Source organism: Pseudophryne corroboree, chromosome 5 (assembly GCF_028390025.1).
Source record: "Pseudophryne corroboree isolate aPseCor3 chromosome 5, aPseCor3.hap2, whole genome shotgun sequence".
Taxonomy (NCBI): Eukaryota; Metazoa; Chordata; class Amphibia; order Anura; family Myobatrachidae; genus Pseudophryne; species Pseudophryne corroboree.
Genome location: NC_086448.1, coordinates 31,510,216 through 31,536,989, shown reverse-complemented (window position 1 = coordinate 31,536,989; position 26,774 = coordinate 31,510,216). Strand labels below are relative to the sequence as shown.

General features: G+C 47.5%; 1 protein-coding gene across 10 annotated transcripts in view; it reads left to right on the top strand.

Moving 5' to 3' along the window:
• Positions 1–26,774, top strand: part of PTK2 (protein tyrosine kinase 2) — a 449,027-nt gene that overhangs the window by 236,220 nt on the left and 186,033 nt on the right. For all 10 annotated transcript variants that reach the window (XM_063921189.1, XM_063921188.1, XM_063921184.1 and 7 more), the window contains 2 exons: positions 20,893–20,972; positions 23,320–23,382. In XM_063921189.1, the coding sequence (XP_063777259.1) occupies positions 20,893–20,972; positions 23,320–23,382 (143 nt within the window). The remainder of the gene's footprint in view (positions 1–20,892; positions 20,973–23,319; positions 23,383–26,774) is intronic.

The window sequence follows — 26,774 nt, the reverse complement described above, 5'->3', positions numbered from 1 at the left end:
TTATGGTCGACAGTCATTAGGTCGACCACTATTGGTCGACATTGACATGGTCGACATGGACACAAGGTCGACACATGAAAAGGTTGACATAAGTTTTTTTAACTTTTTTTTTCTTTTGGGGAACTTTTCCATACTTTACGATCCACGTGGACTATGATTGGAACGGTAATCTGTGCCTTGCGAAGCGGTAGCGGAGCGAAGGCACCATGCCCGAAGCATGGCGAGCGAAGCGGTGCACTAATTGGGGTTCCCAGTCACTTTACGCAAAAAACTGCACCAAAAAAGGTAAAAAAACTCATGTCGACCTTTTCATGTGTCGACCTTTTCAGGTGTCGACCTTTCATGTGTCGACCATTTTCATGTGCCGACCATGTGTCCATGTCGACCATGTCAATGTCGACCAATAGTGGTCGACCATAACATGGTCGACCATTCATACCGGAACCCTTACCAGTACAGCTTCTGTAGCTGATCACCATGTAATATGTGTCTTTATATCACGTGCTGGGCCTTCTTACCAGTACAGCGTCTATAGCTGATCACCATGTAATATGTGTCTATATATCACGTGCTGGGCCTTCTTACCAGTACAGCTTCTGTAGCTGATCACCATGTAATATGTGTCTTTATATCACGTGCTGGGCCTTGTCACCAGTACAGCTTCTGTAGCTGATCACCATGTAATATGTGTCTTTATATCACATGCTGGGCCTTCTTACCAGTACAGCTTCTGTAGCTGATCACCATGTAATATGTGTCTTTATATCACGTGCTGGGCCTTCTTACCAGTACAGCTTCTGTAGCTGATCACCATGTAATATGTGTCTTTATATCACGTGCTGGGCCTTGTCACCAGTACAGCTTCTGTAGCTGATTACCATGTAATATGTGTCTTTATATCACGTGCTGGGCCTTCTTACCAGTACAGCTTCTGTAGCTGATCACCATGTAATATGTGTCTTTATATCACGTGCTGGGCCTTCTAACCAGTACAGCTTCTGTAGCTGATTACCATGTAATATGTGTCTTTATATCACGTGCTGGACCTTGTCACCAGTACAGCTTCTGTAGCTGATTACCATGTAATATGTGTCTTTATATCACGTGCTGGGCCTTCTTACCAGTACAGCTTCTGTAGCTGATCACCATGTAATATGTGTCTTTATATCACGTGCTGGGCCTTCTTACCAGTACAGCTTCTGTAGCTGATAACCATGTAATATGTGTCTTTATATCACATGCTGGGCCTTCTTACCAGTACAGCGTCTATAGCTGATCACCATGTAATATGTGTCTTTATATCACGTGCTGGGCCTTCTTACCAGTACAGCTTCTGTAGCTGATTACCATGTAATATGTGTCTTTATATCACGTGCTGGGCCTTCTTACCAGTACAGCTTCTGTAGCTGATTACCATGTAATATGTGTCTTTATATCATGTGCTGGGCCTCCTTACCAGTACAGCTTCTGTAGCTGATCACCATGTAATATGTGTCTTTATATCATGTGCTGGGCCTTCTTACCAGTACAGTGTCTATAGCTGATCACCATGTAATATGTGTCTTTATATCATGTGCTGGGCCTCCTTACCAGTACAGCTTCTGTAGCTGATCACCATGTAATATGTGTCTTTATATCATGTGCTGGGCCTTCTTACCAGTACAGCTTCTGTAGCTGATCACCATGTAATATGTGTCTTTATATCACGTGCTGGGACTTCTTACCAGTACAGCGTCTATAGCTGATCACCATGTAATATGTGTCTTTATATCACGTGCTGGGCCTTCTTACCAGTACAGTGTCTATAGCTGATCACCATGTAATATGTGTCTTTATATCATGTGCTGGGCCTCCTTACCAGTACAGCTTCTGTAGCTGATCACCATGTAATATGTGTCTTTATATCATGTGCTGGGCCTTCTTACCAGTACAGCTTCTGTAGCTGATCACCATGTAATATGTGTCTTTATATCACGTGCTGGGCCTTGTCACCAGTACAGCTTCTGTAGCTGATTACCATGTAATATGTGTCTTTATATCACGTGCTGGGCCTTCTTACCAGTACAGCTTCTGTAGCTGATCACCATGTAATATGTGTCTTTATATCACGTGCTGGGCCTTCTAACCAGTACAGCTTCTGTAGCTGATTACCATGTAATATGTGTCTTTATATCACGTGCTGGACCTTGTCACCAGTACAGCTTCTGTAGCTGATTACCATGTAATATGTGTCTTTATATCACGTGCTGGGCCTTCTTACCAGTACAGCTTCTGTAGCTGATCACCATGTAATATGTGTCTTTATATCACGTGCTGGGCCTTCTTACCAGTACAGCTTCTGTAGCTGATAACCATGTAATATGTGTCTTTATATCACATGCTGGGCCTTCTTACCAGTACAGCGTCTATAGCTGATCACCATGTAATATGTGTCTTTATATCACGTGCTGGGCCTTCTTACCAGTACAGCTTCTGTAGCTGATTACCATGTAATATGTGTCTTTATATCACGTGCTGGGCCTTCTTACCAGTACAGCTTCTGTAGCTGATTACCATGTAATATGTGTCTTTATATCATGTGCTGGGCCTCCTTACCAGTACAGCTTCTGTAGCTGATCACCATGTAATATGTGTCTTTATATCATGTGCTGGGCCTTCTTACCAGTACAGTGTCTATAGCTGATCACCATGTAATATGTGTCTTTATATCATGTGCTGGGCCTCCTTACCAGTACAGCTTCTGTAGCTGATCACCATGTAATATGTGTCTTTATATCATGTGCTGGGCCTTCTTACCAGTACAGCTTCTGTAGCTGATCACCATGTAATATGTGTCTTTATATCACGTGCTGGGACTTCTTACCAGTACAGCGTCTATAGCTGATCACCATGTAATATGTGTCTTTATATCACGTGCTGGGCCTTCTTACCAGTACAGTGTCTATAGCTGATCACCATGTAATATGTGTCTTTATATCATGTGCTGGGCCTCCTTACCAGTACAGCTTCTGTAGCTGATCACCATGTAATATGTGTCTTTATATCATGTGCTGGGCCTTCTTACCAGTACAGCTTCTGTAGCTGATCACCATGTAATATGTGTCTTTATATCACGTGCTGGGCCTTGTCACCAGTACAGCTGCTGTTGCTGATTGCCAGTGGTCATAGGGGGTAATTCAGATCTGATCGTAGATGTGATAAATTTAGCACATCTACGATCAGTTTCTCAGACATGCGGGGGGACGCCCAGCACAGGGCTAGTCCGCCCCTCATGTCTGACCCTACTCCCCTGCAAGGGTGCAAAAGCATCACACAGCGGCGATACTTTTGTACCCGCTGAGTAGCTCCCTGCCAACGCAGCTCCTGCGCGTGCAGGCAGTTACTCGCCGCATCCTGGTTCGCTGCGTGTGACGTCACGCAGCTGCTGCGACCTGCTCCCCCAACGGTCCGGACATATCCTGCATTGTCTGGACCGCACCCCGATAATGGCGTTCTAACACCGTTGGCACGCCCCCTCCCGCCCCATGACCGCCTCTGCCTGTCAATCAGGCAGAGGCGATCACAGCCCATCTCACTGGGCTCCCAGGGTACACACACGCAGTGCGGCTACTGCACGTGCACACTCCAGCAAAGACTTCAGTCTGAATTAGGCCCATAGTGCTATGTGAGAGTGTCTATCTGACCTACAGATGGGCTCCCAGCTTCCCTTCCTCGCGCTAACGCTGAATATTCCCCATCTGGTGCTATGAGCGATCGTCTCTCATTGTTCTGTGTCATCGCCATGTGTCTCCCTGTGATCTGCATTTACAGAGCAGCTGGACGGTAACCTGTATTTCTCTATCGTCCTAGTGGATGCTGGGGTTCCTGAAAGGACCATGGGGAATAGCGGCTCCGCAGGAGACAGGGCACAAAAAGTAAAGCTTTAGGATCAGGTGGTGTGCACTGGCTCCTCCCCCTATGACCCTCCTCCAAGCCTCAGTTAGATTTTTGTGCCCGGCCGAGAAGGGTGCAATCTAGGTGGCTCTCCTAAAGAGCTGCTTAGAGAAGTTTAGCTTAGGTTTTTTATTTTACAGTGAGTCCTGCTGGCAACAGGATCACTGCAACGAGGGACTTAGGGGAGAAGAAGTGAACTCACCTGCGTGCAGGATGGATTGGCTTCTTGGCTACTGGACATTAGCTCCAGAGGGACGATCACAGGTACAGCCTGGATGGTCACCGGAGCCTCGCCGCCGGCCCCCTTGCAGATGCTGAAACGAGAAGAGGTCCAGAATCGGCGGCAGAAGACTCCTCAGTCTTCTTAAGGTAGCGCACAGCACTGCAGCTGTGCGCCATTTTCCTCTCAGCACACTTCACACGGCAGTCACTGAGGGTGCAGGGCGCTGGGAGGGGGGCGCCCTGGGAGGCAAATGAAAACCTTTTTTGGCTAAAAATACCTCACATATAGCCTCCGGGGGCTATATGGAGATATTTAACCCCTGCCAGAATCCGTTAAGAGCGGGAGACGAGGCCGCCGAAAAAGGGGCGGGGCCTATCTCCTCAGCACACAGCGCCATTTTCCCTCACAGAAAGGCTGGAGGGAAGGCTCCCAGGCTCTCCCCTGCACTGCACTACAGAAACAGGGTTAAAACAGAGAGGGGGGGCACTAATTTGGCGTTAGAAATATATAAAAAAGATGCTATAAGGGAAAACACTTATATAAGGTTGTCCCTATATAATTATAGCGTTTTTGGTGTGTGCTGGCAAACTCTCCCTCTGTCTCTCCAAAGGGCTAGTGGGTCCTGTCCTCTATCAGAGCATTCCCTGTGTGTGTGCTGTGTGTCGGTACGTGTGTGTCGACATGTATGAGGACGATGTTGGTGAGGAGGCGGAGCAATTGCCTGTAATGGTGATGTCACTCTCTAGGGAGTCGACACCGGAATGGATGGCTTATTTAGGGAATTACGTGATAATGTCAACACGCGCCAAGGTCGGTTGACGACATGAGACGGCCGACAAACAATTAGTACCGGTCCAGACGTCTCAAAAACACCGTCAGGGGTTTTAAAACGCCCGTTTACTTTAGTCGGTCGACACAGACACAGACAGGGACACTGAATCCAGTGTCGACGGTGAATAAACAAACGTATTCCTTATTAGGGCCACACGTTAAGGGCAATGAAGGAGGTGTTACATATTTCTGATACTACAAGTACCACAAAAGAGGGTATTATGTGGGATGTGAAAAAACTACCGTAGTTTTTCCTGAATCAGATAAATTAAATGAAGTGTGTGATGATGCGTGGGTTCCCCCCGATAGAAAATATGGGCGGTATACCCTTTCCCGCCAGAAGTTAGGGCGCGTTGGGAAACACCCCTTAGGGTGGATAAGGCGCTCACACGCTTATCAGAACAAGTGGCGGTACCGTCTATAGATAGGGCCGTCCTCAAGGAGCCAGCTGACAGGAGGCTGGAAAAATATCATAAAAAGTATATACACACATACTGGTGTTATACTGCGACCAGCGATCGCCTCAGCCTGGATGTGCAGAGCTGGGGTGGCTTGGTCGGATTCCCTGACTAAAAATATTGATACCCTTGACAGGGACAGTATTTTATTGACTATAGAGCATTTAAAGGATGTATTTCTATATATGCGAGATGCACAGAGGGATATTTGCACTCTGGCATCAAGAGTAAGTGCGATGTCCATATCTGCCAGAAGATGTTTATGGACACGACAGTGGTCAGGTGATGCAGATTCCAAACGGCACAAAGGTGTATTGCCGTATAAAGGAAGAGGAGTTATTTGGGGTCGGTCCATCGGACCTGGTGGCCACGGCAACTGCTGGAAAATCCACCGTTTTTACCCTAAGTCACATCTCTGCAGAAAAAGACACCGTCTTTTCAGCTTCAGTCCTTTCGTCCCTATAAGAGTCATATCTGCCCAGGGATAGAGGAAAGGGAAGAAGACTGCAGCAGGCAGCCCATTCCCAGGAACAGAAGCGTTCCACCGCTTCTGACAAGCTCTCAGCATGACGCTGAGACCGTACAGGACCCCTGGATCCTACAAGTAGTATCCCAGGGGTACAGTTTGGAATGTCGAGACGTTTCCCCTGCGCAGGCTCCTGAAGGCTGCTTTACCAAGGTCTCCCTCCGACAAGGAGGCAGTATGGGAAAAAATTCACGAGCTGTATTCCCAGCAGGTGATAATTAAATTACCCCTCCTACAACAAGAAAAGGGGTATTATTCCACACTATATTGTGGTACTGAAGCCAGAAGGCTAGGTGAGACCTATTCTAAATCTAAAAAAATTTGAACACTTACAAAGGTTCAAATCAAGATGGAGTCACTCAGAGCAGTGATAACGAACCGGGAAGAAGGGGACTATCTGGTGTCCCGAGACATCAGGGATGCGTACCTCCATGTCCCAAATTTGCCCTTATCACTAAGGGTACCTCAGGTTCGTGGTACAGAACTGTCACTATCAGTTTCAGACGCTGCCGTTTGGATTGTCTACGGCACCCCGGGTCTTTACCAAGGTAATGGCCGAAATGATGGTTCTTCTTCAAAGAAAAGGCGTCTTAATTATCCCTTACTTGGACGATCTCCTGATAAGGGCAAAGTATACAGGGAACAGTTGGAGGTCGGAGTAGCACTATCTCGGATACTGTTACAACAGCAGGGGTGGATTCTAAAGATTCCAAAATCGCAGCTGATCCCGACAACAAGTCTCCTGTGCTTAGGGATGATTCTGGACACAGTCCAGAAAAAGGTGTTTCTCCCGGAAGAGAAAGCCAGGGAGTTATCCGAGCTAGTCAGGAACCTCCTAAAATCAGTGCATCATTGCACAAGGGCCATGGTAAAAAAATGGTGACTTCCTTCGAAGCAATTCCAGTCGGCAGATTTCATGCAAGAACTTTTCAGTGGGATCTGCTGGACAAATGGTCCGGATCGCATCTTCAGATGCATCAGCGGATAACCCTATATCCAAGGACAAGGGTGTCTCTCCTGTGGTGGTTACAGAGTGCTCATCTTCTAGAGGGCCGCAGATTCGGCATTCAGTTTTGGATGTTGGTGACCACGGAGGCCAGCCGAGAGGCTGGGGAGCAGTCACACAAGGAAAAAATTTCCAGGGAGTGTGATCAAGTCTGGAGATTTTTCTCCACATAAATATAGCTAAGGGTAAATTTATAATGCTCTAAGCTTAGCAAGACCTCTGCTTCAAGGTCAGCCGGTATTGATCCAGTAGGATAAAACATCACGGCAGTCGCCCACGTAAATAGACAGGGCGGCACAAGAAGCAGGAGGGCAGTGGCAAAAACTGCAAGGACTTTTCGCTGGGCGGAAAATCATGTGATAGCACTGTCAGCAGTGTTTCATTCCGGGAATGGAAACTGGGAAGCAGACTTCCTCAGTAGACACGACCTCCACCCGGCAGAGTGGGAACTTCATGGGGAAGTTTTCCACATAATTGTAAACCGTTGGGAATTACCAAAGGTGGACATGATGGCGTCCCGTCTGAACAAAAAAAAAAAACGGGACAGGTATTGCGCCAGGTTAAGAGACCCTCAGGCAATAGCTGTGGACATTCTGGTAACACCGTGGGTGTACCAGTCGGTGTATGTGTTCCATCCTCTGCTTTTCATACCTAAGGTACTGAGAATTATAAGACGTAGAGGAGTAAGAACTATACTCATGGCTCCGGATTGGCCAAGAAGGACTTGGTACCCGGAACTTCAAGAGATGCTCACAGAGGACTTATGGCCTCTGCCGCTAAGAAGGGACTTGTTTCAGCAAGTACCATGTCTGTTCCAAGACTTACCGCAGCTGCGTTTGACGGCATGGCGGTGGAACGCCGGATCCTAAGGGAAAAGGCATTCAGGAAGAGGTCATTCCTACCCTGGTCAAAGCCAGAAAGGAGGTGACCGCACAACATTATCACCACATGTGGCGAAAATATGTTGCGTGGTGTGAGGCCAGGAAGGCCCCACGAAGAAATTTCAACTCGGTCGATTCCTGCATTTCTTGCAAACAGGAGTGTCTATGGGCCTAAAATTGGGGTCCATTAAGGTTCAAATTTCGGCCCTGTCGATTTTTCTTCCAGAAAGAATTGGCTTCAGTTCCTGAAGTCCAGAAGTTTGTCAAGGGAGTATTGCATATACAACCCCCTTTTGTGCCTCCAGTGGCACTGTGGGATCTCAACGTAGTTCTGGGATTCCTCAAAACACATTGGTTTAAAACCAGTCAAATCTGTGGATTTGAAGCATCTCACATGAAAAGTGAACATGCTCTTGGACCTGGCCTGGACCAGGCGAGTGTCAAATTGGTGGTTTTTTTCTCAAAAAAGCCCATATCTGTTTGTCCATTCGGACAGGGCAGAGCTGCGGACTCGTCCCCAGTTCTCTCCCTAAGGTGGTGTCAGTGTTTCACCTGAACCAGCTTATTGTGGTGTCTTGCGCCTACTAGGGACTTGGAGGACTCCAAGTTGCTAGATGTGGTCAGGGCCCTGAAAATATAGGTTCCAGGACGGCTGGAGTCAGGAAAACTGACTTGCTGTTATCCTGTATGCACCCAACAAACTGGGTGCTCTTGCTTTTAAGCAGACTTTTGCTAGTTGGATGTGTAATACAATTCAGCTTGCACATTCTGTGGCAGGCCTGCCACAGCCAAAATATGTAAATGCCCATTCCACAAGGGAGGTGGGCTCATCTTGGGCGGCTGCCCGAGGGGTCTCGGCTTTACAACTTTGCCGAGCGGCTATTTAGTCAGGGGCAAACACGTTTGTAAAATCCTACAAATTTGATACCCTGGCTAAGGAGGACCTGGAGTTCTCTCATTCGGTGCTGCAGAGTCATCCGCACTCTCCCGCCCGTTTGGGAGCTTTGGTATAATCCCCATGGTCCTTTCAGGAACCCCAGCATCCACTAGGACGATAGAGAAAATAAGAATTTACTTACCGATAATTCTATTTCTCGGAGTCCGTAGTGGATGCTGGGCGCCCATCCCAAGTGCGGATTATCTGCATTACTTGTACATAGTTACAAAAATCGGGTTATTATTGTTGTGAGCCATCTTTTCAGAGGCTCCGCTGTTATCATACTGTTAACTGGGTTCAGATAACAGGTTGTACAGTGTGATTGGTGTGGCTGGTATGAGTCTTACCCGGGATTCATAAATCCTTCCTTATTGTGTACGCTCGTCCGGGCACAGTACCTAACTGAGGCTTGGAGGAGGGTCATAGGGGGAGGAGCCAGTGCACACCACCTGATCCTAAAGCTTTACTTTTTGTGCCCTGTCTCCTGCGGAGCCGCTATTCCCCATGGTCCTTTCAGGAACCCCAGCATCCACTACGGACTCCGAGAAATAGAATTATCGGTAAGTAAATTCTTATTATTAAACGTATAACCCCCTAAGTCATATGTCATCTTGTGTCCAACCACTGAGTGCGGTGGGAATAGCTGGCCAGATGGATTAGATAACGGCCTCCATCATTCTCACATCAGTGTGCAGAAAACCTTCTATGTTCCCATGCGCTGGACTGTGTTACGTGCTGGCAAAACTTTACCAGGCCTGGTGCAGTGTGCAGTAGAGGTGGCATTTATTGTCACACAGCGCTCATCCCTCTCCCCTAGATGAATGAATGGATAAGAATTGTGTTCCTATCAGTATCCTGTCACAAGTCACTATGTCTGCGGAGCCACAACAGGTTGTGCAGCACAATTCTTTACTCGATCACACACACACACACACACACACACACACACACACACACACACACACACACACACTACGAGGCGAATTGTAATGTGTGTCTATAACATTCCTGAAACGCTGACCTTGATCTGTGGGAGCTGCGACGTCCGTTCTCATCACCGTCTGCACTTTGCATTTACACATTTCTGCCCGGAAGCCTTTTGCATACATTTATAAAGGAGATTTCGGTGCGGAATGAGACCAGAATTTAATTGCGCCTCCCGTGTTCATATGCCAAAAAGAAAACGATTAAATATTTAAACCTCTCGTTCAGATGTTTTCCCATCGTCTGGCAGTGCAGTTGTTGTGGAGAGAGAGAGAGATAAAAAGAGCAAAACGACTAATGCCTGTATCTGTCTAATGTGTGTGCGTGTGTCTATACGGGCAGCACGGATGGTGTAGTGGTTAGTATTACTGCCTCACAGCACTGAGGTCCTGGGTTTAAATCTCACCATGGCCCTAACTGTGTGGAGTTTGTATATTCTCCCCGTACTTGCGTGGGTTTCCTCCGGGTACTCTGGTTCCTGTCACAATCCATAATATGCTGGTAGGTTAATTGGTTCCCGACAAAATTAACCCTAGCATGATTGTGTGTGCGTGTACATGTGATAGGGAATATAGATTGTAAGCTCCACTGGGGCAGGGACTGATGTGATTGGCTGGTATAAAAAAAGAAATATATAAATAAATAATAATTTAAAAATAAAGAAATATAAATATATATATATATATATATATATATATATATATATAACGAAAGAAGAATGGAGGGCGCAGGTGTAAGTAAAAGGTTTACAATTCCATTTATTAAAAACAAATGCTCACATACATCTCAGTTTAAAATGGTGCGTTCCGTCCTCCATATAGCAATCGAGCCCCGGAACCGCTCTCTCCCATATCCGATCCTCCGTCTCTCTGTTAGGAATCACGGGCAATTAATCGTTCTTTCACCGGGACCAAGACCAGGTTATGACAGTCTGTCACCAGCTCCACAGGCCACTCCCTCCATTCTTCTTTCGTTACATGTGCATTGGAATTAGTGGCTCTAATTCCTAAACGGAGGAAGCGGCAGCGTACATCATATATAAAAAACGGGACACAGGACTTTCAAAAAATCTGCTGGATACGTGAAAAAGGAAAGTGTGTCTAATGCGCAGCTTTTTTATTGATATATATATATATATATATATATATATATATATATATATATATTATATAAAATATAGTAATGCAAAAGCCCTCACTCACTCATCACTAATTCTTACTTCCTGATATGTTAGGAAGCTTAAATGTAAAGGGCCCTACACATTGGCCGAGCTGCCCGACGGCGGATACGGCCGACGGGCGACCCGGCGGCGGGGGTAGTTACGGGGGGAGTGAAGTTTCTTCACTCCCCCCGTCACCTGGCTCCATAGCAGTGCAGGCAAATATGGACGAGATCGTCCATATTGGCCTGCACGCACAGCCGACGGGGCACCAGCGATGAACGAGCGCGGGGCCGCACATCGTTCATCGCTGGGGCCTCCACACACAAAGATGTGAACGTTTTCTCGTTCATTAATGAACGAGATTGTCCATATCTTTCAGTAATATCGCCCAGTGTGTAGGGCCTATTACATAGATATTCTTCAGGTGGGAAATAGGAAAACTATGTACTTAGAATTTTAATTAACCTCCCCTAAGGGGATGAAAAGTGGGTTGACATAATGACGTCCTTTCCGATGTGTGACTTGTGTTACGATAACGCCCAAACGGACAATCAGATCAAAATTTGGATTGCACCCCCAGTGTGTAGAAAGTAATAAAATACAAATATGCTCCTGTCACGTATTGCCGTGGGTGGTCTTCAGTATGCCGACTATCGGGATGCCGGCGCACAGTATACCGGCGCCAGAATACCGACAGCCAGCATACCGACAGATATTCTCCCTCGTGGGGGTCCACGACCCCCCTGGAGGGAGAATAAATAGCGTGGCGCGCCACCGTGCCCGCAGCGTAGCGAGCCTGCAAGGGGCTCATTTGCGCTCGCCACGCTGTCGGTATGCCGTCGGTCGGGCTCCCGGCGCCGGTATGCTGGTCGCCGGGAGCCCGGCCGCCGGCATACCATACTACACCCATTACCGTATCTGCTACAAGTGCTCCTCGGGTAACGCCAAGAACCAGGGATTAATATTTACTTACATTAACACGTCTCAAATTTACATTTCTATAGATTTACCAAATTAAAAAAGGCAGGATACTTCATAACTCTGACGCTTATTGGGCGGCGGGGGCAGGGGGGTTGGGGGGGGGGGGGGGGGGCAGAGAGCAGGATACAGACAGATATTGGCTGAAAACCTGCAGCCATCTGCAAGAGATTTATGTCCTAGCAGAACAATGACACGCAGCGTAATGCACGCTGGAGTAACTTGCACTAAAATAAACGTCCTGGAGTGAACCAGTCTGAGCCCAGATCCCATCTAGACCCCGCTGAATAATATCTGGAAACCTAAATCCCATAAGGTCATTTAAAAAATTTTTTTTTTTAATTAAATGTTGGAAGTTCTTGTACAAAAGAAAAAAAAAAGATGGCAGAGCAGGGATCACTGGGTAAGATTTGCAGCATCAGTAAAACGGAGGTAGGGGCCTTTTTATATTTGTAAATGAGAAACCTAATAAATGAAGAAGGAAATCGGTCACTGTTCAGACAAGTGCAAGTTGCAGAATGTTCATTATAGAAATATTTTTAAACAGTTTGTTTTCTTTTTAAATAACATTTGGAAAATACCCCCAATACCTCTATCTAAGAAATCTACCGCACTGTCGCGAAGTGAGGTATAGGCCCTCCCCAGGTGTTCCGCTTCGTATTGGGCTGGCGCTCATCGGGAATAATGGATCTCTAGGGAATATCCTGAATTGTATAGAAATCTGTACGTACCCCACTTCATCTGAAAAAGTGTGAGATGTCCCAATGGCTGGTGCACTGCGTCACCCCGGTAAACTGACAGACCCTTTGATACGCACATACAGTATTTCATAGAGGTCACACCTCGCCCTCCTGGTGCCTCATCTCTGACTGTCCCAAATATATAATGATCCCAGCACCTGTCTGTACCATTGTGAGATCACGCTACAACAGACTGACCGCAGTGGGTCACACACACGTTTGTTGGAAGCCAATTAATCTACAGTATCAGTATATTTGGGAGGAAACCGGAGTACCCGGAGGAAACCCACGTAAGTACGGGGAGAATATACAAACTCCACACAGTTGGGCCATGGTGGGAATGGAACCCATGACCTCAGTGTTGTGAGGCAGTAATGCTAACCACTACACCATCCGTACTGCCCAATATTGTATAATTCAAGTACAAGAGACCCATCCGCCCACCCAGCTAATCTCAAGCTAAGGACCAATCTTTTCACCACCTTTATATTGGCTGATGGGAGACGTCGGTCAGTCTTTGAGGTTTGGGAGAGAGATAGAGATACATTGTAACAGACAGAACATTGCTTACACTACACTGTTGCTAGGTTACACTCCTGCTTTTACATGGGGTGTTTGTAACGGGATCCGGTCTGAAGATCGACAGTATCTAGGTCGACAATGTTTAGGTCGACCACTGTAGGTCGACAGTCACTAGGTCGACATGGATGGAAGGTCGACAGGGTTTCTAGGTCGACAGGTCTAAAGGTCGACATGAGTTTCAAATTTTTTTCTTTTTTTGAATTTTCTCTGACGTCCTAGTGGATGCTGGGGACTCCGTAAGGACCATGGGGAATAGCGGCTCCGCAGGAGACTGGGCACAAAAGTAAAGCTTTAGGACTACCTGATGTGCACTGGCTCCTCCCCCTATGACCCTCCTCCAAGCCTCAGTTAGATTTTTGTGCCCGAACGAGAAGGGTGCACACTAGGTGGCTCTCCTGAGCTGCTTAGTGAAAAGTTTAGTTTTAGGTTTTTTATTTTCAGTGAGATCTGCTGGCAACAGGCTCACTGCATCGAGGGACTAAGGGGAGAAGAAGCGAACTCACCTGCGTGCAGAGTGGATTGGGCTTCTTAGGCTACTGGACACCATTAGCTCCAGAGGGATCGAACACAGGCCCAGCCATGGAGTCCGGTCCCAGAGCCGCGCCGCCGGCCCCCTTACAGAGCCAGAAGCAAGAAGAGGTCCGGAAAATCGGCGGCAGAAGACATCCTGTCTTCACCAAGGTAGCGCACAGCACTGCAGCTGTGCGCCATTGCTCCTCAGCACACTTCACACTTCGGTCACTGAGGGTGCAGGGCGCTAGGGGGGGGCGCCCTGAGCAGCAATAAAAACACCTTGGCTGGCGAAAATACATCACATATAGCCCCCAGGGCTATATGGATGAATTTTAACCCCTGCCAGAATCCATAAAAAAGCAGGAGAAAAGTCCGCGAAAAAGGGGCGGAGCCTATCTCCTCAGCACACTGGCGCCATTTTCCCTCACAGCTCCGTTGGAGGGAAGCTCCCCTGGCTCTCCCCTGCAGTCACTACACTACAGAAAGGGTTAAAAAAGAGAGGGGGGCACTAATTAGGCGCAGTATTAACAATACAGCAGCTATAAGGGGAAAAACACTTATATAAGGTTATCCCTGTATATATATATAGCGCTCTGGTGTGTGCTGGCAAACTCTCCCTCTGTCTCCCCAAAGGGCTAGTGGGGTCCTGTCCTCTATCAGAGCATTCCCTGTGTGTGTGCTGTGTGTCGGTACGTTTGTGTCGACATGTATGAGGAGGAAAATGATGTGGAGGCGGAGCAAATTGCCTGTAATAGGGATGTCACCCCCTAGGGGGTCGACACCTGAGTGGGTGAACTGTTGGAAGGAATTAACAGTGTCAGCTCTTTACAAAAGACAGTGGTTGACATGAGACAGCCGGCTACTCAGCTTGTGCCTGTCCAGACGTCTCATAGGCCGTCAGGGGCTCTAAAGCGCCCGTTACCTCAGATGGCAGATACAGACGCCGACACGGATACTGACTCCAGTGTCGACGGTGAAGAGACAAATGTGACTTCCAGTAGGGCCACACGTTACATGATTGAGGCAATCAAAAATGTTTTACACATTTCTGATAATACGAGTACCACCAAAAGGGGTATTATGTTCGGTGAGGAAAAACTACCTGTAGTTTTCCTGAATCTGAGAAATTAAATGAGGTGTGTGATGAAGCGTGGGTTTCCCCCGATAAAAACACCTCCTAGGGTGGATAAAGCGCTCACACGCTTGTCAAAACAAGGGCTCTACCCTCTCCTGAGATGGCCGCCCTTAAGGATCCTGCTGATAGAAAGCAGGAGGGTATCCTAAAATGTATTTACACACATACTGGTGTTATACTGCGACCAGCAATCGCCTCAGCCTGGATGTGCAGTGCTGGGTTGGCGTGGTCGGATTCCCTGACTGAAAATATTGATACCCTAGATAGGGACAGTATATTATTGCCTATAGAGCATTTAAAAGATGCATTTCTATATATGCGTGATGCACAGCGGAATATTTGCCGACTGGCATCAAGAGTAAGTGCGTTGTCCATTTCTGCCAGAAGAGGGTTATGGACACGACAGTGGTCAGGTGATGCGGATTCCAAACGGCATATGGAAGTATTGCCTTAATAAAGGGGAGGAGTTATTTGGGGTCGGTCTTTCAGACCTGGTGGCCACGGCAACAGCTGGGAAATCCACGTTTTTACCCCAGGTCGCCTCTCAACATAAGAAGACGCCGTATTATCAGGCGCAGTCCTTTCGTTCCCATAAGGACAAGCGGGCAAAAGGTTCCTCATTTCTGCCCCGTGACAGAGGGAGAGGAAAAAGGCTGCAGAAATCAGCCAGTTCCCAGGAACAGAAGCCCTCTCCCGCCTCTGCCAAGCCCTCAGCATAACGCTGGGGCTTTACAAGCGGACTCAGGCACGGTGGGGGCCCGTCTCAAGAATTTCAGCGCGCAGTGGGCTCACTCGCAAGTAGACCCCTGGATCCTTCAGGTGGTATCTCAGGGGTACAAATTGGAATTCGAGACGTCTCCCCCTCGCCGTTTCCTAAAGTCGGCTTTACCGACGTCTCCCTCCGACAGGGAGGCAGTTTTGGAAGCCATTCACAAGCTGTATTCCCAGTAGGTGATAATCAAGGTACCCCTCCTGCAACAGGGAAAGGGGTATTATTCCACACTGTTGTGGTACCGAAGCCGGACGGCTCGGTGAGACCGATTTTAAATCTAAAATCTTTGAACACTTACATACAGAAGTTCAAATTCAAGATGGAGTCACTCAGAGCAGTGATTGCGAACCTGGAAGAAGGGGACTACATGGTGTCTCTGGACATCAAGGATGCTTACCTTCATGTCCCAATTTACCCTTCTCACCAAGGGTACCTCAGGTTTGTGGTACAGAACTGTCACTATCAGTTTCAGACGCTGCCGTTTGGATGGTCCACGGCACCCCGGGTCTTTACCAAGGTAATGGCCGAAATGATGATACTCCTTCGAAGGAAGGGAGTTTTTAGTTATCCCTTACTTGGATGATCTCCTGATAAGGGTAAGATCCAGAGAACAGTTGGAGGTCGGTGTAGCACTATCTCAGGTAGTGTTGCGGCAGCACGGTTGGATTCTCAATATTCCAAAATCGCAGCTGGTTCCGATGACTCGTCTTCTGTTCCTAGGGATGATCCTGGACACAGTCCAGAAAAAGGTGTTTCTCCCGGAGGAGAAAGCCAGGGAGTTATCCGAGCTAGTCAGGAACCTCCTAAAACCGAGCCAAGTCTCAGTGCATCAATGCACAAGGGTTCTGGGAAAAATGGTGGCTTCCTACGAAGCAATCCCATTCGGCAGATTCCACGCAAGAACTTTCCAGTGGGACCTGCTGGACAAATGGTCCGGGTCGCATCTTCAGATGCATCAGCGGATAACCCTGTCACCAAGGACAAGGGTGTCCCTCCTGTGGTGGTTGCAGAGTGCTCATCTTCTAGAGGGCCGCAGATTCGGCATTCAGGACTGGGTCCTGGTGACCACGGATGCCAGCCTGCGAGGCTGGGGAGCAGTCACACAGGGAAGGAATTTCCAGGGCTTATGGTCAAGCCTGGAGACATCACTTCACATAAATATCCTGAAGCTAAGGGCCATTTACAATGCTCTAAGCTTAGCAAGACCTCTGCTTCAAGGTCAGCCGGTGTTGATCCAGTCGGACAACATCACGGCAGTCACCCACGTAAACAGACAGGGTGGCACAAGAAGCAGGAGGGCAATGGCAGAAGCTGCAAGGATTCTTCGCTGGGCGGAAAATCATGTGATAGCACTGTCAGCAGTATTCATTCCGGGAGTGGACAACTGGGAAGCAGACTTCCTCAGCAGACACGACCTCCACCCGGGAGAGTGGGGACTTCACCCAGAAGTCTTCCACATGATTATAAACCGTTGGGAAAAACTCGACAGGTATTGCGCCAGGTCAAGGGACCCTCAGGCAATAGCTGTAGACGCTCTGGTAACACCGTGGGTGTACCAGTCAGTGTATGTGTTCCCTCCTCTGCCTCTCATACCCAAGGTACTGAGAATTATAAGATGGAGAGGAGTAAGCACTATATTCGTGGCTCCGGATTGGCCAAGAAGGACTTGGTAACCGGAACTTCAAGAGATGCTCACGGAGGATCCGTGGACTCTACCTCTAAGAAGGGACCTGCTCCAGCAAGGACCCTGTCTGTTCCAAGACTTACCGCGGCTGCGTTTGACGGCATTGCGGTTGAACGCCGGATCCTGAAGGAAAAAGGCATTCCGGATGAAGTCATCCCTATCCTGATCAAAGCCAGGAAGGATGTAACCGCAAAACATTATCACCGCATTTGGCGAAAATATGTTGCGTGGTGCGAGGCCAGTAAGGCCCGACGGAGGAAATTCAACTGGGTCGATTCCTACATTTCCTGCAAACAGGAGTGTCTATGGGCCTGAAATTGGGGTCCATTAAGGTTCAAATTTCGGCCCTGTCCATTTTCTTCCAAAAAGAACTAGCTTCAGTCCCTGAAGTTCAGACGTTTGTAAAAGGGGTACTGCATATACAGCCTCCTTTTGTGCCTCCAGTGGCACCTTGGGATCTCAATGTAGTTTATGGGTTCCAAAAGTCACATTGGTTTGAACCACTTAAATCTGTGGAGTTAAAATATCTCACATGGAAAGTGGTCATGCTGTTGGCCCTGGCCTGGGCCAGGCGCGTGTCAGAATTGGCGGCTTTATCCTGTAAAAGCCCTTATCTGATTTTCCATTCGGACAGGGCGGAATTGAGGACTCGTCCTCAGTTTCTCCCTAAGGTGGTTTCAGCGTTTCACCTGAACCAACCTATTGTGGTGCCTGCGGCTACTAGGGACTTGGAGGACTCCAAGTTGCTAGACGTTGTCAGGGCCCTGAAAATATATGTTTCCAGGACGGCTGGAGTCAGAAAATCTGACTCGCTGTTTATCCTGTATGCACCCAACAAGCTGGGTGCTCCTGCTTCTAAGCAGACTATTGCTCGTTGGATTTGTAGTACAATTCAGCTTGCACATTCTGTGGCAGACCTGCCACAGCCAAAAATCTGTAAATGCCCACTCCACAAGGAAGGTGGGCTCATCTTGGGCGGCTGCCCGAGGGGTCTCGGCTTTACAACTTTGCCGAGCAGCTACTTGGTCAGGAGCAAATACGTTTGTAAAATTCTACAAATTTGATACCCTGGCTGAGGAGGACCTGGAGTTCTCTCATTTGGTGCTGCAGAGTCATCCGCACTCTCCCGCCCATTTGGGAGCTTTGGTATAATCCCCATGGTCCTTACGGAGTCCCCAGCATCCACTAGGACGTCAGAGAAAATAAGAATTTACTTACCGATAATTCTATTTCTCGTAGTCCGTAGTGGATGCTGGGCGCCCATCCCAAGTGCGGATTGTCTGCAATACTTGTACATAGTTATTGTTACCAAAAATCGGGTTATTGCTGTAGTGAGCCATCTTTTCTAGAGGCTCCTCTGTTATCATGCTGTTAACTGGGTTTAGATCACAAGTTATACGGTGTGATTGGTGTGGCTGGTATGAGTCTTACCCGGGATTCAAAATCCTTCCTTATTGTGTACGCTCGTCCGGGCACAGTATCCTAACTGAGGCTTGGAGGATGGTCATAGGGGGAGGAGCCAGTGCACACCAGGTAGTCCTAAAGCTTTACTTTTGTGCCCAGTCTCCTGCGGAGCCGCTATTCCCCATGGTCCTTACGGAGTCCCCAGCATCCACTACGGACTACGAGAAATAGAATTATCGGTAAGTAAATTCTTATTTTTTCATATTTAACGATCCATGTGGACTACGATTGGAACGGTAATCTGTGCCGAGCGAAGCGAAGGCACCATGCCCGAAGCATGGCGAGCGAAGCGAGCCATGCGAGGGGACGCGGTGCACTAATTTGGGATCCCGGTCACTCTACGAAGAAAACAACACCAAAAAAAAAAAAAAAATCCTCATGTCGACCTTTAGACCTGTCGACCTAGCACATGTCGACCTAGATACCCTGTCGACCTTCCATCCATGTCGACCTAGTGACTGTCGACCTACAGTGGTCGACCTAAACGTTGTCGACCTAGATACTGTCGATTTGATGAACCACACCCGTTTGTAACGGGTGTGGTATGGAAGGTAGATAGTAACTAGGTCGACCACTATTGGTCAACAGTAACTAGGTTGACAGGGTCTCTAGGTCGACATGATCTAGGTCGACAGGTCGACATGTGTTTTTTTAATGGTTTTTTTGGAGTCGTTTTCTCAGTACAGTGACCGGAAACCCCAATTAATGCACCTTGTCCCCTTGTATGGCGAGCAAACTTCAGGCAAGGTGCCTCGCTCTGCTACCACTGCGCTCAGCACAGGTTACCATTCCCAATCGTAGTCCGCGTGGATCGTTAAGTATGAAAAAGTAAAACATTTTTTTTTAAATCGCATGTCGACCTTTTGACCTGTCGACCTAGAACATTTTGACCTAGAAACCCTGTCGACCTAGTTACTGTCGACCAATAGTGGTCGACCTAGTTACCGTCGACCTAGAGACCGGATCCCGTTTGTAACTGGCACCGTTGTAGCCATGCCCCTTATCCCTTTCCGATAGCGTACCCTTGTTGTTGATGCTATTTCTGTGATGGTTATTCCTCTGTACATTTGAGCAGAACGATATCACTGACCTTCCTACTCCGCTTCTTCCATCTGTATAGTAACCCGGAATAAAATGTGGGGCAATCTCAGTATAATTCTACGTTGTGTTTCTGTCCTCCCCTGCACGGGGTTAATATCTGGAGAGAAGTTTTAAGCATATGGCTGTTAGTGGCAGCTGTGATGCTGAAGTTTGGGGTCACGACAGCTCCCCCCCCCCTCCCTCTCCCCCATCCCCCCTCTCCCCCATCCCAATTCATTCCCACAGCCCTGCAATATGCTAGTAAAACAGCAGATTTATGCTCTGACTATGGGGGTGGTGGAGCCCGTTACCCAATACAGGGTAACGTCACCGCTTCCTTACTGGTTGGTGGGACGGAGGGATGTTACTATGGGGCCTAATCGTCACTCTGTCACTTGTCACCTTATTCTGCGGAGATTTCTTACCCAGCAATAAAAGGATTTCATAGTGTTATCTGTGTTAATAATGCATGTGGAATTGTCCGTCAGGAGTAAGAGGCTTTCGCTGTTTCTGAAGCCATCTGAGCAGATTCCAGCTAATCCTTTTACTTTCTGAAAGTGTGAGACATATGGCGCAATGGATTTATCGCTATGAAAATCAAATTTCAGTAATGTGGAGTTTAAATCCCAATGGTTCATTTCTGTGAGCAGATTGTGTAATTGCGTGCTGTGCTGTCACTACAGTAACGCCTAGATAACATTTCCCTATCTATATATAACTAGGACTTTTATAGCGATACTTTTATTTTCTTTTTTTACAGATTTATTGCATTGGTTTTTAGTTGCAGTTTTGGATTTATATTCTCTGTTTCGCTCTCTCTCCTATCGCGCTGCTTCTTTAATTTACTGTATTGCTTAACGTGTAACGTGTTTTAGGTTTGGGCACAGCTAGCCGAGCATCCCGTAATAGTAGGCTGTATTAGATCACTCCCGAGTCTGATTTACCCAGAGCCGTGTCGCTGTGTTCCGTGTCCTCTAATCAATCTTCTCCGCTTTTATTCCAGGTGAAAAATGACTACGTGTCTGAGATGGCAGACCAGGTGGACCAGGAAATTGCTTTGAAGCTGGGCTGCCTTGAAATCCGGTAATACCAAATATATACACCTAGCAAATACCCATTGCTGCAAATATCCGCTACTCTGTGACTTGTGAAATTGCAGATCGGAGCCGACACCTGGTATTTTCTTGTGCTAATGTCCTGTTCTTTGCCATTTGCAGTAGGGAGAGCCTGGGGTAATGTGGCTCGAGTCTCTGCTTTTATATTTACTGACCTTTTATAATGTGCTACCACTATTCTTGCAGTATTAAAGTTACTATATGGGCGTGTGACACTGTAACGTTAGATTAAGTGGGGATAAGAAGTAATGTGTTGCTTTATGTTATGGTATGATGTTGGGTCTTGTCTGAATAAAACACATACTGCCCCCTGCAGGATACAATACGGTACTGCACACCAGAAAAGGGGAGTACAGATATTGTATAAAGCCATTGGATATTATTATATGCTAAGCAAGATTACAGCTTTTAAGTCTGACAATAAAATAAACATCAAGATATATATAATGATTCAGTTGTGTCGCTCGTCCCCTACTGGCTGTCTGTCCGTCGGCGCTATTAAATGGTTTGTCTGATCAGCTGCCCATTAGCCGCAGGGGTGCGGTATGTTAGGTAGATTCGACTTGGGTTTGACAGTGTCTACGTCACTATTGGTCGACCTTAAGACCGGATCCCAGCCGCAGCACATACTTTTTTTCGCAGCCTCTGGAGGTGCAAGAAAAAAATGTGTGAAAAGTCCATAGATTGGGCGCCCAAAGGTCCCAAACCCAGAGTTCCCGATGCCCAAACGAGAACTTTAGGCTGGTTTAGCCGCTTTGCGCTGCTAATCCCGTAGCTGTCGGTCGCGTTAAATGTTAATGGGCACTTGATCCGAGCAACAATTGTATAGCTCTGATTGAAGCATACTCGGTTGGACGGCCAGCAGGAGGCGCGCACCACAATTGAATGGCCCCCCCTTCTTGATGTCACAGACATATAGGAGCGATTTTAATTAGCCACGAAAATGCTTTTTCATGGTAAAAAATGCTAATTTACCGTGAATCGTGGTAAATTTGCGAAAGCGCGGATTCATTTGTCCGTGAAAACGTTTTTTGCTAAAAATTTTACAGCAGATTTCAGTTCACCAACTCATGAGCAGGTAATAAACTTAGAAAAATCCTTATTCTAAGTTGGGACATTCCACTGAATGGCTAATTAGGCACTTAGAAGTTTTTAATTATTTGTAATTGACCAATGACATCATTTTTGGGGTAAAAAAGTGCAGAATGATAGACCATGGGGTACAAGGTAGGGGACAGGTATATTGGGGTGCCTTATGAGTGGGACAAGTGTTTTTAGACTTGCAGTTGGCAGTAATCGGTCTGTTATCACTTTAAATAAAAATAAAAAATCCCCTAAAATGACCCAAATATACTTATATCCATTTTTATGACCCAATTAAAGCACCAGAAATACTTTTATTAAAACCAATAATACACTTTAATACTGTTATCCAATGTTAGTTTCGATTTTTTTGGGGGGTACGTCCAGATTTACCCATTTTTCACTTTCGACACCAATTTTCGCAGTAATCCCGTTTTTGCAAATTTGCAATTAAATAGGGCGAATCGCGGGAGCATGCATATCCGCAAAAAGTCAGTTTTCGTGGCCGAAAAGGCGCTAAACTGGGAATCGCGGTAAATTGCTACGATTTCGCGACTAACTAAATTCAGCCCATTAGTGTTGAAAAATGATCCTATAAATGCTATCTGATAAACCAAGGTTGGGCGACAGGATTGAAGAAATAATTCTACATCGGAAATTGGATAATGTGTGTCAAAATAAGTGGAGCTAAGTTTTTATTCCGTTACTCCCATCTGTGAGCATATCTTCCTTTTTTTAGAAAGGAGCAATAAGGGTGGAGATGTGATGAAGTCTACTGAGTGCCTTTTATTATGGGGCGGGCAGGAGACGACCGTTCCCCTCTTCCCCCTCTTTCCCTCTTCCATGAGTGACTTGTGTGGTCAGTGGGTTGCAGTGTTGCTCGGTCACCGGATGATCCCGTGTGGTATATACAACATTCGGGTTACGGGTGCCTCGTCTTGCTGTGTAACAGAAGAGGGATGAATAGTAGTTTAAGGCTTTGTTTGGTTTCTGTAGATATTACTGTATCTTTGCAAGGTTTAGTTTTTCCTTGGTGGCCTCACTGAACCAATCAGCCGGTGATCACTAATAATACATTACATCCGTGATGCTGTATTCCTGGAAGTAATGTCTGTGAGTTCTGATGTAACCACCATGGGAATACTGTGCATTATTACAAGGAGTACTGGCACTTGTAGTTCCACAACAGTTCAGGAGGGTAGAATTGAACGATGTCCATTCTGTACTTCTAGGCGATCTTATGGGGAGATGAGAGGAAACGCTCTGGAAAAGAAATCAAACTATGAAGTATTAGAGTAAGTATCTTTTCATGTCACGTTTGGTTAATACTCCTGAATGATATTAAAGTAAGCTGCATCCTATACCTTATACAGACCCTCTATCTACTTCCCATCGCCTGCACCCAGTGGGAGCGTTAATATTCAACTTATACAATCAGGGAGAGCTAGCAACGTCTCTGAGGTGTGAGGCACAATTTGCCTCAGTTATGTCGATGGTTCTAGTAAACAGACGGGTTGTGTTTCTTCCATTCAGTTTACCTACCTTTGAACAGAGTGGTAATTATTATTATTATTATTTCTCTGACGTCCTAGTGGATGCTGGGTACTCCGTAAGGACCATGGGGAATAGACTGGCTCCGCAGGAGACTGGGCACTCTAAAGAAAAGATTAGGTACTACATCTGGTGTGCACTGGCTCCTCCCTCTATGCCCCTCCTCCAGACCTCAGTTAGAATCTGTGCCCGGCCAGAGCTGGATGCACTCTTGGGGCTCTCTTGAGCTTCCTAGAAAGAAAAGTATTTGTTAGGTTTTTTATTTTCAGTGAGATCTGCTGGCAACAGACTCACTGCTACGTGGGACTTAGGGGAGAGAAGCAAACCTACCTGCTTGCAGCTAGCTTGTGCTTCTAGGCTACTGGACACCATTAGCTCCAGAGGGATCAAACACAGGGCCCGACCTCGATCGTCCGTTCCCGGAGCCGCGCCGCCGTCCCCCTTGCAGAGCCAGAAGACGGAAGAAACCGGAGGAAATCGGCGGCTGAAGACTTCGGTCTTCATTAAGGTAGCGCACAGCACTGCTGCTGTGCGCCATTGCTCCCTATGCACACCACACACTCCGGTCACTGGTGGGTGCAGGGCGCTGGGGGGGGCGCCCTGGGCAGCAATTAGAGTACCTTACATGGCTAATTGACACATAATACAGCTTTTAAGCTGTATATGTGCATAATCCCCCGCCATTATACAGATAAAAAAGCGGGAGAAGTCCGCCGAGAAGGGGCCGGGGCTATCTTCCTCAGCACACCGGTGCCATTTTCTCTTCACAGCTCCGCTGGAAGACAGCTCCCCAGGCTCTCCCCTGCAGTTTCCAGACATCAAGGGTAAAAAAGAGAGGGGGGGGGGGGCACTAAATTTAGGCGCTAACTATATATGAAAGCAGCTATAGGGAAAATCGCTTTTGTTAGTCTAAATCCCTGATTATATAGCGCTGTGGTGTGTGCTGGCATACTCTCTCTCTGTCTCCCCAAAGGACTTTGTGGGGTCCTGTCCTCAGTCAGAGCATTCCCTGTGTGTGTGTGCGGTGTGTCGGTACGGCTGTGTCGACATGTTTGATGAGGACGCTTACGTGGAGGCGGAGCAGGTGCCGATAAGTGTGATGTCGCCCCCTGCGGGGCCGACACCTGAGTGGATGGATATGTGAAAGGTATTAACCGACAGTGTCAACTCCTTGCATAAAAGGTTCGATGACGCAGCTTTGGGACAGCCGGCATCTCAGCCTGCGCCTGCCCAGGCATCTCAGAGGCCGTCAGGGGCTCAAAAACGCCCGCTACCTCAGATGGTAGACACAGATGTCGACACTGAGTCTGACTCCAGTGTCGACGAGGATGAAACAAATATACAATCCACTAGGGCCATCCGATGCATGATTACGGCAATGAAAAATGTGTTGCACATTTCTGACATTAACCCGGTTACCACAAAAAAGGGTATTATGTTTGGGGAGAAAAAGCAGCCAGTGACTTTTCCCCCATCTGATGAGTTAAACGAATTGTGTGAAGAAGCGTGGGGTTCCCCAGATGAGAAACTAGTAATTTCTAAGCGGTTACTAATGGCGTACCCTTTCCCGCCAACGGATAGGTTACGCTGGGAGACATCCCCTAAGGTGGACAAGGCGCTCACACGCTTATCAAAAAAGGTGGCACTGCCGTCTCAGGATACAGCCGCCTTAAAGGAGCCTGCGGATAGAAAGCAGGAGGCTATCCTGAAGTCTGTGTATACACACTCAGGTACTATACTGAGACCTGCTATTGCTTCAGCATGGATGTGCAGTGCTGCAGCAGCGTGGTCTGATTCCCTGTCTGATAACATTGATTCCCTTGACAGGGACACTATATTGCTAACCATAGAGCATATTAAAGACGTAGTCTTATATATTAGAGATGCACAGAGGGACATTTGCCGGCTGGCATCTAGAATTAATGCGATGTCCATTTCTGCCAGGAGAGTATTATGGACTCGGCAGTGGACAGGTGATGCTGATTCTAAAAGGCACATGGAAATTTTGCCTTATAAGGGTGAGGAATTGTTTGGGGACGGTCTTTCGGACCTCGTATCCACAGCAACAGCTGGGAAGTCGACTTTTTTACCTCGGGTTCCCTCACATCCTAAGAAAGCACCGTATTATCATGTACAGTCCTTTCGGCCTCAGAAAGGCAAGTGGGTTAGAGGCGCGTCCTTTCTGCCCAGAGGCAAGGGTAGAGGGAAAAAGCTGCACCATACAGCCAGTTCCCAAGAACAAAAATCCTCTCCTGCTTCCACTAAGTCCACCGCATGACGCTCGGGCTCCACATGTGGAGCCAGGTGCGGTGGGGGCCCGTCTCCGGAACTTCAGCGACCAGTGGGTTCGCTCACAGGTGGATCTCTGGGTTCTACAAGTGGTATCTCAGGGATACAAGCTGGAATTCGAGACGTCTCCCCCTCGCCGTTACCTCAAATCAGCCTTGCCAGCTACTCCCCAGGACAGGGAGGTAGTACTGGCGGCAATTCACAAGCTGTACCTCCATCAGGTGATAATACAAGTTCCCCTCCTTCAACAGGGACGGGGTTACTATTCCACAATGTTTGTGGTACCGAAACCAGACGGTTCGGTGAGACCCATTCTAAATTTGAAATCCTTGAACACTTATATAAGGAAGTTCAAGTTCAAAATGGAATCGCTCAGGGCGGTTATAGCAAGCCTGGAAGAGGGGGATTACATGGTATCACTGGACATCAAGGATGTTTACCTACATGTCCCCATTTACCCACCTCACCAGGTGTACCTCCGTTTTGTGGTACAGGACTGCCATTACCAATTCCAGACGTTGCCGTGTGGTCTGTCCACGGCACCGAGGGTATTTACCAAAGTAATGGCCGAAATGATGATACTCCTTCGAAAGAAGGGAGTTATAATTATCCCGTACTTGGACGATCTCCTTATAAAGGCGAGGTCCAGGGAGCAGTTGTTGGTCGGAGTAGCACTATCTCAGGAAGTACTACAACAGCACGGCTGGATTCTGAATATCCCGAAGTCGCAGCTGGTTCCTACGACGCGTCTGCTGTTCCTGAGGAATGATTCTGGACACAGAACAGAAGAAGGTGTTTCTCCCGGAGGAGAAGGCCAAGGAGTTGTCATCTCTGGTCAGAGACCTCC